At 36.7% G+C, this 11,925-nt stretch overlaps 1 protein-coding gene across 1 annotated transcript; it reads left to right on the top strand.

Moving 5' to 3' along the window:
- The first annotated feature begins 3,172 nt into the window (after nucleotides 1-3,172).
- On the top strand, nucleotides 3,173-3,844 carry LOC149139372 (putative serine/threonine-protein kinase At1g01540). Its single transcript, XM_089450698.1, has one exon. The coding sequence runs from the start codon at nucleotides 3,173-3,175 to the stop codon at nucleotides 3,842-3,844; it is 672 nt and encodes a 223-aa protein (XP_089306824.1).
- Nucleotides 3,845-11,925: the final 8,081 nt, after the last annotated feature.

Here is an 11,925-nt window from a genome sequence, read left to right on the forward strand (position 1 = left end):
TTAAGCAAGAATTCTATAAAAACTATAAATTGAAATAACATGAATTAAAATATGATAGATTTCAAGTAAAGTAAAATAAAATAACATCACTACCTCTACAAACACAATGATCGCTACTAAAGAGGAGGGCCCCTTCCCCTTAGCAGTGAGTTGTTGAAATCACAACTCACACGTTAACACAACAAATCATAAATGGACCATGAAATCATAGAATATTGCATTAGCTTTGAAAATGAAATACAAAGATGCACAATATGAAAGTGATGATGCTACCCTCCGCATGAGTCAGAGGGATCGATTTATCTTCTATATAATGTTAGTATCAAAATCATGAACAACCATGAGAATCTTTCAACTCCGAGGATATTCAAACTTGAATTCTTTTCTTAAAGAAGTTACAAAAAATTACTTTAAAATAAAGTTGATGTCATAATGGTGCCTTGTTTTAGCAAGTAGCTAAAATACTGTGATTAAAATTGTTACAACTGAGTTAGACGATTTGTCAAGAGAGGTCAAATTCTTGCTGCACAATGGTCTTGGTTGACCCTGTTGAGTAACAATTCACACATCTGCTCCTAAAAATAGCATCGAGAGTTATGTCAGCACAAAATATAGTATAATAGTATAGCTATTAGCCTATTGTGACAGTGCCACAAATTCTTGTAGAAAAAACATCACATATTCTAAGAAAAAGGGAGTAACAATATTCTAACCAATTGGGTCAACTTGTAAGCATCCTTCTTTGTCATTTTATCAGTAAATTCACCCAAAAACAACTATCCTCTCATAAAATGTAAACACACAAACATAAGTTAGAGTGACATACCTTAGTAAAAAATATAATCAATTAAATAAAAGGAGATGGTTATGCAGGCAAAAATAGTAAAAAATGTAAGGAAATAGTGGTGAAAAAGATGCCAATTCCTAGGTCTAAATGGAGGTAGGCATACTAATGCAAAGAAAAAGAAGATTGAAGAGAGTTGAACTTTTTGAGACTAAAATCCTACAAATGGGGAGGTTTGATATGAAATGGATGACTAAATAATATATTTTCTTAGCCTTTAGAAAGACCAAATTTATTTTTCTAAAATTTAATGAATAGTCCAAAAATCATTTTTTCTTGAAAGATGAAATGCATCAGTGTGATGTTTGACCTTCTCAGGGAGCACATTTAATATAAAGGGTTTAGTGAAGAATACATTCAATGAAGAAGTTATTTGCAAATGAAATTGAGTCGCAGAGCATAAGGGACTCAGAAGAAGAATGTCGCTCAAAAATCGAAGGCTATCGCTAACCTAGAAAAATATGCATAAATATTTTCCATGACTACAAATGTATTACATTTTGATTCAAAATGAAACTCACTATTGTAATAATTTATTAAGAAAAATAAATCCTTATCATGTGTTTCTTTTCTCATTTGGGTTTTCGGGTAAATATATATTGTGCATACTCTATGAATGTGGTTATGGATGTTTGGGCTAAATTAACACTTGCATTTTATTAATTTCTTGAATTTATTTGTTAATATAGATTTCACTATTCAAATTCTTTTTTATATATATAAAACAATGGATCGCTTTTCTACCTCCATTTTATACCAAACATATTGTTTTTGACACCCATCTGTGTTTAAACACTACATACGACAACAATAATGTTTATTGGTTCATTAATCAAATTATTGGTATTAATGGTCAACCATTGTGCAAGTGTTTCATTGGACAAACTTATAAGCATTTCTTGCTCCTGCTATGTTTTTTGAATCCCTAAGGTGGTGAACATTACTAACACTAAGCTCTATCCCAATATAATGCAATCAACACATAATCATTAAAAAATACCCTCCAAGTCTACAAGTTGATTACTCGTGCAATGCATTCCTTGCGAATTAAATGTTGTAAACACTTGGGTATGTGATTAAATTGGTTCATAAATTTAAAGTGTTAAGTTTATCATAAAAAAAAATGTTTGATTTAATGCTTCATCGTTGGTCTAGCCAATACAAACTATCAAATCAAGCATTTAACCAAAATAAAGCACAATTATTAACATAGTTGCTATCAAATCAAGCATTTCATCAAAATAAAGCACAATTATTAATATATTTATTTAATTTAATTTTAATGTCCATAAAATAATTGTAAAAATGTTATCTAATTTTTAATAAAATATCTATATTATTAAAACAAACGATCATAAATTTAGTATCTACCATTCATAAATTTAAAATTTAAACTAATTTAATTTGAATATAAAATCGTACGCAACACACCAAATTCAATTCCTAAAACTTAAAATAACAGTTATCAATATCTTTTATATCCCATCCCATTTCAAATTAGCTATTCACATAGCACAAACAAATAAAAATAAGATATATTTAAAGAATATTTAGAGTATGTTTTTTTTTTTTTTTTTTTTTTTTTTATTATTATTATTATTATTATTATTATTATTATTATGTTTTTTAAATTTCAAAGGAATTTAGCGGTTTCCTTAACATATAGTTACTAGTAAACCTTTGAGCGTCTATGACATATTCTTGAGGATTTGAACTTTGATCTCTTAATTTTTTCAAAATTCACATTACTTTGATCACCAATTAACCTGCCCCTGGACTAATTTTTATTATCAATTTTATTTAAAATTCATTTAAAAATTAAAATTTAAAAGTTTATAATTTAAAATAATTGCACCAAGAGGTGCTCTCCTCTCCAACCAGTGTGCAATAGATGTTGTAATGTCTTGTCCTACAAACATTTTAACTTGGTCAAAATAAAATAAAAATAAAAATAACCATACATATATATATATATATATATATATATATATAAATTTTGTTTAGTTAAGGTAAACTTGAAAGAAAACTTGTGATAAAAAGTTTTGTTAAAATAAAAATTTTAAGTTATCTTTTTTATTATTAATTTTTGTTGTGTAGTTAACTTAAACTTGATTTGGTCAAGTTACTCGTGGCTTTTGAATTCCATGTTTATGAGAACTCATTATATTGCCTATTATATTTATGTAGAATATGCAATCAATATTGTAATGTCCTATACTGTAAACATTTTGACTTTAAGTTAAGCAAGCAGCTTCTTGTTTCCGATTTCATGGAGAACAACAATCTCGCGGACTATCTGTTCAATCCCAACATATCAACATCTCTGTCATGGCCCGAGAGGTACAAGATTGCGGTGGGCATAGTCAGGGGGCTCACTTATTTGCACAAATTTTCCAAGCCGACATAAAGGTTGCCAACGTGTTGTTGGACGCCCAACTGAATGCCTTGGTCACAGAGTTCGGAATGGCCAAGTTGAAGAAAGAAGAAGAGGAATATAAGAGCCATTATAGCACCAGAACTGTTGGCATGCTTGGTTATGTAGCCCGTGAATACACTCTCCACGACCATCTGACCAACAAGAGTGATGTATTCAGCTTCGGCATCATATTGTTGGAGCACATAATGGGATGGTGGGCTCTAGATTCGACCTCTGGTGTTCTCGAGCACTTTCTTATATCCAATTGGGTGGTAGACATGAAGCAAAATAAGCGGGCAGAGGAGGTTATCGAGAAGAAGATACGAGATTCAGAATATAGGAAAACCATGGATAAAGTTTTATTGTTGGCCCTGCATTGCGCCCACCCAAGAGTTGTGTCGAGGCCTTCAATCTCAGAGGCACTGCTGGCCCTCGAAGCTATAGATGGCCCACTGTTGGTGACCAAGGAAATCGAATTGGAACTAGAAGCTTTTTGCAATAGCATAGGGGACGTTACTTGGTTTCAATCTCCAGAAGACCGCACAAACGAGAGCATGAGTGACTCAAGTTATTCTTCAGGATGAGCATTTTCTCTGGCAACCAACAATTCTATCATACCAGCGAGCTCGATGGTAAATCAGCTCTATTATTGTTTATTATTATATCTTTATAAAGGTTTGATGACAATAGCATTATTCCATCTGTATTTTTAAGATAAGATATAACATGGTGCTGAGTTATGGAGATTTACAGGGAGGCATGAACGATATTATGGAAAACCACCAGCGCTGCTGACTGTGCTTAAGAAAACAATGTGAGTTGGTCATGATAAAGGTCCTTTGTGGAATTTTGAAGTTAGTGTGCCTGTTTGATGATAATGAATGCGCCCACGGGTTCGTGTATTGATCACAGAGAAGAGACTCAATGAGAGCAAGCTTTGCCTCTGAAGCCTAAAGGTTCGTGTATTGATCACAGAGAAGAGACTCAACGAGAGCAAGCTTCGCATATGAAGCCCCTGCAACAGTAGATTGGTATCAGAGGTAGTAACGTCTGGTTCATTACGGTTAATAATCAAAATCTATAAGTCTCTAAAATGGATAATTCTAAAAGATCAATCTCTTTCAGAGAGCTTGAAGCTGAAGAACAAGCTGAATAAAACCCATTAAGAGATATGTTTTCTTCATCATCTAAAAGTGTTATAAATTCTGTAGAACTTGAATATTTTGAAAGTCAGCCTGCACCTAAGTGGTGTCTGCCCAGTATCTCCTCATCAAAAGTATATGCTTACTTATCTATGTTTCATCTTAAAGTTGTAACTAGAATATCTATCAAAGAAAGTATTAGTCAAATACAAGAGAAATTAGATTCTATATAAGCACTTTCTCTTCTTGACACTAAGAAACTTCAGGTTGAAACCAAAAGATTAGGAACCAAATATTTGCATCTAGGGTGCATAAGGGTAGGGATCAATCCCTTAGTCCATAAAGGACTGAATACTTTTGTTCTTGTCATAGTTGGAGATCTGACACATAACAAGTATTCATATTCATTGATAGGAGGAATGGTTGCTCCATTATCAAATGGACCAATATAGTTTGATTGCTATCCCAACTTTTCTATATATACATTTGATGAGCACATCAAGGATATTTTACAACTACAGATTCAAACAACAGGGTTTGATATGAAGAAAAAGAGAAATAATATTTCCATTCAAACTCATGGTTGTTTTAGACACACAAATATGCTCTATCCTGTAGTTCTCCATGCTCCCAGCAAAGAATCCAAATCTAGTGTGGTTGTTCTAACAGATACCCAGAATCAAAAGATAGAACATCAGATTATTAAATGGGAGGACCTAAGTTTCCCAGAACATTGGGTTGTTGATAACCCAAAACCTCCAACATTGCAAAATATTACTTCTGCTGATATACAAGAAGGACCATCATCTGTTGTAGTATCCTTTCTTAGAAGATCTACAATAGATCATAGAAGAATCGATTTAGGTTGTAAAGCATCATCCATGTATATTGATCCCCAGGTAGTAGATACTGCTAGTTCTTTTACACCATTTGTAAATTTCCCTCATATAGATCTATTTGAATATGCCCAGATTGTAAATTTTCCATCCCTGCAAGTGTTATCGGGAAATCTAGTGTCTATTCAGAGCTGCTAGTCCCACTAAGACATGTAGATATCTTAGAAACAAACAGATTAAAGTCACTTGTTTTTCCTTTACAAGAGAGAGATGTGAAAGAAGCAGAAAGTACCAACCTCTGTCTTCCGCTTGGCTCCTTGCTTGTTTCCTTTCCCCTTTGATAGAATCTCGCCACTGCTTCCTTACTTGTCCAGCTTCAAAGAGGCTTGTAGATTCACATCAGCATAATACCATCAAAGCATAGAGATCTTTCACTGTAAAAAATATAGGATCAGATATATATTGACCATACAAATTCATATAACAAACACAGTATTCAGAGATACACAAGAATATAGAGGAAAACTCAAATATCTTTATTAGTAAAAGTCATAGAAGAGAGGATTACAACCACTTGGTCTGACCCAGCGCCATCCTCCCAGCTTGAAAGCCCTCTTCACCTCACACAAAGCAAGATCACCCAACAATGTCTTCAAAGAGAAACCAGCATCACCTCTTTGCAAATTACCCAATTCCAACCTCTGGATCCCTTGGATGAGGGATCCATTTATAGATATTTGCAGGGGTTGAGTCAGCTTCTGGGATTTTGATTAGTGTCATCTCTCTGTTAGTTATTGGTTCCACATGGAGATTTTAGATCTCTTACTCATCCCTGGGCGAACTCAGAGAGGCAAGTGTCAAATGAGCAGTTTCTAGAAGATTCTCTGGGTTTCCGCCTAGCAAACTGCTTGTGCCATTTGTCTGCTCTCGCTCATCACACCCTATAGAAGGGATTTCCAGTATGCATTGCACTTTTTTCATGTGGCAGGTGAGATGCATCGCACCTTTAGCACTGGGTAGTCTGTATGGTCCTACTTTGACCAGTTTTGAGTATCTTTTCATGGAGAACTTCTGGGAGATGATGTAATCAGCTGACCTTGCTCCTTTAGGGTATGAAACAACACTTTTAGGGACTTAGAAGCCCTTGGTTTATGGACATATGTGATTGGGGTTGTAGTGCCCAAATATGTCTATAACAGTTGCCCCCTAAAGCATGAGGTCGTAAATCTTTTGATGTCGGGTGAAATGCTTTATAATGAGGATCCAAGGTTTTTTGCATTGGAAGGTGACCTATAATAAGATACAATACAATACATTATCTTCATAATATTTTCACGATATAGCTGAGGTGGGCATTCCCATGCTCAGGTTGATAAATTCATTTTCATGTACATAGGACAGACAACCGTCTGTGTGCAGATTGATGATTTTGGTAGAGCCATCATCCCTTAGTTTGGATGATTATTTGTGCAGCAATGATGTACATTTGATATATTTATTTTCCTGACTATATCGCAGCCTGGATGGATGAAACTAGATCTGGGGTCTTCAAAACTCGTTCAATCTTCGCCTGAAAGTACAAGTCGATCCATGTGAAAAAGATGTTCTGATGTCGAACATGGAAGGACATAGTTTGATTACCAGCCAATGATGTAAGCTGTTAACAGACATGAGAGGAATCACCGATGATGATGATGACCCTCAAGGTACTGCAGTACAATTCACATGGTGTGAATACATGAGTTGATGTCGAACACCTCGCAAAATCTTTTGGTTGCAGGCCATTAGTGTAAACCTGTTGCCAGAAGTCAGAAACTTGCCATTGAGGTATGCAGTTTCAAAGTACTTGAAGGGTTGTCCCAAGGTCAGCTTCTTGGATAATGAGCTGATGTCGACAAGAAGTGACCCGTCATAGGAGGGCATTAATGGATCCCACATCTATGACACGGGATGGAGCAAATGATTTTGTAGAGGTGAAAACGATCTGATGATACAAGGTTCAGGGTGGCGGTCATGAAAGAATGAAGTGTGAAGGTATCGTAGCAGATGAGACATAAGCTAGGTAGGTGAATTCTTTGAGCGACTTCTCTTGAAAATATCGGCGACACTGAAATGGATTAGTAGCATTAACCCCAAAAGTGGATGGTACAATGGACCAATGGTGATATGACCGGTGAACGGAATAACCCAACCTGACTCAATCATGGTGATGGAGTGAAAGTGTCATGTTCAAGAGCGACCTGCTACCAATAAAGTTTCTTCAAGTTTTCTTCCCAATTTTCCCTAGTCATTTCTGACCAGTACCTCTTTATTTTTGTCAAGCTTGAGGAGGATAAAATATGCTTGTTCTATAATTTTCCCTTCGGGCAAACCTATTGCTATGTTTTAACGAGCCTAGCAACAGTGAAACTCGCTCTTGTCTGAATGGACAAGTTTGTCGCTATTGTTTTAACCAGTTTAACGACAAGGATAACTCGGTCCTTTTCAATTTTAGAGAGTCTGAAAAGAGACGGAAAGAAGACTCCAATATTCCTTTTTCATAATATAATCCCTTAAGTCTGAAAAAGTATAAAACAATGCAAAAGGGATGACTTTTCGATAGTTTTAATGAGCCGAACAAGACGAATGCTCAATCTTTTTGTGTAATAATCCCTCAGGTCCAAAAAGATTAAAATCAAGAGGAGGGATAGCACTTCCAATCACTTTAACGAGCTGGAGAGGCCAACTTCTCTGCAATCTTTTCATATTTTATGAGTCGGATGAAAAGAGCTTAAAGGAGACTCGTTTTTTGAGGAATGAGTGATGTTTTCAGATAGCAGCTGGTTCCAGGCAAGGTTTGGAACTTTCCAATCATGGCAGTGTAAAAAGGTGGCTAATAGGATCACTAATCGCAGTTGTTCCTCAAAAAGGGGTAAACAATCAAATGGAAGCGAATGATCAGCAAAAACAGAGTGGAGGTGATGGTAAGAACACGACCAAGGCTCAAAAGCTGATGATAATGCATTCACGATGGTTATTTACCAGAGGTGGCTTCATTTTTTAATGAGCTTAAACTCTGGTGGAACATGTGCTCATTGCTAGGTTAAATTTTTAACGAGCTTGAACTTCGCGTAAAAAGGATGTCTCATCGATAGGTTCATTTTTTAGGGAGCTTGCACCATTCGAAATTATGCTCCGACTCGTTTTATTATGTAAGCTAGAAACAACCAATCCTACAAGTTTAAAGGGTTAAGAACCTACAAACTAAGAAAATAAATGGTCGCTTTTCACTTTCACACAAAAAGCTTGCATGCCCCCAGGTATAGCGAAGTAGAGTTTCCAAGGTTACCCCTCAATTTGTAGACAAAACACTTGTTCTATCGGGAAAGGCCTACCTTTTCAGGTTACCCTTCAATTTGCAAAGAAAACATTTGTTCTATCAGGAAAGGCCTACCTTCTAACAGAGGTATCTTATTCTGGTCTAATCTCATTTTCCTAAACGGACGAGTGTGTCAAACCAGTCATATATCCTCTGTGGAAACCTACCCTATACCTGAAGTTTTCCTGCCGAAGCAGGCCGCGGTGCATGCTTGTTGGGTTTCAGTCTTGACCACTGAATCACTTACGCTCATCAGGTGGACGGACTGGAGATTGATGAGACATTCCTTGTGAAAAAAGACCTTTTAAGGATGGCATTTGACTATTAGCTATGTGTGAACCGGGGAATGAAATTTGGTCTACAAGCTGGACCACTCTACCTTCATGCAAAAAACACATTACTCGAAAGAGTGAGGAGACGATGGCTCCCATGCTATAAATGTAGTCACGCCCAAGGAGTAGATTGTAATCTAAAGGTCCTTGGACTACCATTACGTTCAGATAAACGGTTTTCCTTCTCAAAGTTATAAGCAAACTTGGAAGGATCCCTGACGGCCGATTGGTTCCTTTATCGAAGCCTGTCAGATTACGCATCTCAGGAAAAAGCAATGGCGAACCAAGCGCTTTCCAAGCAGTTGAGGAAAGGATACTCACAGAAGCACCTTCATCTATGATGGTACCAACCATGACCATTTTGTAAGTTTGCACTATGATTTGAAATGGTACATTAAATGGTAAATGGGGTTTTCCTAGTAGATTCCAATCGAAGGAAACGACTAGGTTGCTTGGAGGTGGGACTAAATAAACGGTCGAATATATCTCCGACAAATTTCCTTCCTGCGATAAAGGAATGGGCAGATTTCCCCCATGTTCATTGGAGTCTGTGTTTACGAAAATAATTTGAACGGTGTCATTCTCATTCTCTTCAGTGACTGTATCATCTGAAGGTAAATCTTTTGATGTCAAGATGGGGTCAACTGCCATCTCGACCTGTTGACTTTGGTATGATGTGGACTCAAAGGGTTTAACTTCAATAATAGGTGCTTCGACCGACTCCAAAGGTGGGTCAGTCGAATTTTCAACTAGCAATGGATTCGGCAAGAGTTTCTTGTACCCAGGAGGGAGTCGTTGTAGTGATACAGGACGATTATCCAAGACTCTTTTAGCTTCGTCTAGGAAGGGACAACGGTGGAGGGCATGATCACCCTCACATAGTCTGCAGGAAAATTTAGATTTTCCTTTTTTCCCGGTGACTTCACTTTCACTAGTTGACGATGTACCTTCAACATGATCGTCAGAGGTTGACGACACTGGATTGTGCAAGCAGGGAGACCAGTCCCATAGGATCCGTGGGATGCAAGGACAATCTCGGTGATAGTGGTCTCCTTTGCAGATGACACATGGATATTTAGGTTTGGACGGTGCAATGTGTGGATTTTCGCTAGACGATGTACGGTTGCCCATTTTTTCCGTTGGCTCCTTCTTCTTCTTCTTCTTCTCCTTCTTCTTCTTCTCAGTTACTTGGTTTTCAGTTTTAATATCTTTACCAAGCGAAGAGGAAGAAGGAGAGGGAGAGACAAATGAAGTAGAAGGTTGGGGGGAAACTATGGTATCATCTAGTTGTTGATTCGATTATTCAGGAATTATCGTGCTTTGAATGACAGAGGTCGAGAAAAACCATACCAGCAGGCCAATTGTCAGTCCTGGAAGGGACAATGTGACCATATGAGGTGCACAAACATCTCCCCAAGAGGAGAAAGGACTAGGACTTCCCCCAAGGGGAAATCCTTGGTTGATTGACTCCATTTTCTCAACCTAAGACCAATGAGGGAACAATGACGTTATTCCGATTAAAATAAATTTTAGACGCTTTGACACAACTTGCTTTTTCAATTTTTAAGAGTCGAGAAAAAGCTAAAGATGACTCTAGTCGCCTTCGATTTTTAATGAGCTTGAAGTGACAAGCGCTCAGATGGACCTTTTCCTTTAAGGAGTCTGCAAAGGAATGAAAGAGACTACTCTGGAAATCTAGACAGAGGGATTACCAAATCAATCACAAAACTGCAGAATACTTTTTACGGTACGGCAGTCAATCTTCCTGAATGCTGTGTTCAGTGCATTGCGATCAATAGGGCAGCAGACACAGCTTCCTAAGGATAAAGGATATAGCCTATTGTGGTCTCCCAATATATACTCGATGGTACGTGAGCACAAGTCCGTACTGGCACTTGTCGTCTCAAAGAGGAGGAATCACCCAACCTATAGTGAAAGCGATAGTTACCAGGCTTTACGACACCGGAATACATCTCTAGCCTAGACTTCTAGATGTTGTGCGTTAGGTTCCAAAGCATTTTTATGTTCATTACATTTATTTTACAGTTGATATTTCTTAAGAAGTTTGCCTTTAAGGTTCACCACGTGATGTAGATATACAATTCCTAAAATGCAATCTAAGATGATAAAAAGTCATTTAATCTTCTTTTTGCAATGAAAATACTAGCTACTAAGGAAAGAGAAATAAAATCCTTTAAACATAGAGCAGAGAGCACACACTAGATGCACTGTCCTAAATCAAAATCAACAAGCAGTATAAATGCAAATGCACGTGCATGTATTTGTTTTCCGCTTTGTTAATGTGTGAATGAAAAAAAGAATGCTAAATACAAATCTGAGTTATTTCTTCTTGGATTTCAGAGATCTGTGGTTTGAGCTTTTTGAATTTTTGACCGGAGAACCCACAGTAATGGAATTTATACACCAACGTTTCGAATCCCAAATGGGATCCATCATCAGGGCAAGAGAAAGATGATCGAATATGATAAAAAGAAGAGCCAGATGGAAGAAATAAATACTAATGAGGGAACAGTACTAACAATTTTCTTTTCAAAAAACGACAGGAAGGCAAGATGACACTTTGTGATTTTGAATTGAAAACTGCTTTCGACACTTGAAATACTTACAAATTCAGATCAAATAAAAGAGTAACAGTGTAATCGACTATCAAAAAGAGAAGTATTATTTTCTTTGACTGAAAACAACACTTGCGACACTTCCAAATCAAAATACGACAGTTTGATTAAGCTACTATTTTGTAAGAGAGAACTGTAAATGGCGCAAAATACATAAAAACATTCACAGTTCTTTGTAAAATAGAGGTTAGATGATGCAAAGAAGGGGGTTTCAATAGTGGTCTATTGATCAGAGATAGCAAAACTCCTGAATAAAACTGAAGACAGTGAAGAAAAAACCAAAATCTGGAGGCAGATCTAGTCTTGTCTGATCATTGCTCCTGTAACACAGGGAAACAGGGATGCATCCCACCTACTGCAC

Source organism: Pinus tabuliformis, chromosome X (assembly GCF_031772625.1).
Source record: "Pinus tabuliformis cultivar Carrire ecotype Pingquan chromosome X, CPIR1, whole genome shotgun sequence".
NCBI lineage: Eukaryota > Viridiplantae > Streptophyta > Pinopsida > Pinales > Pinaceae > Pinus > Pinus tabuliformis.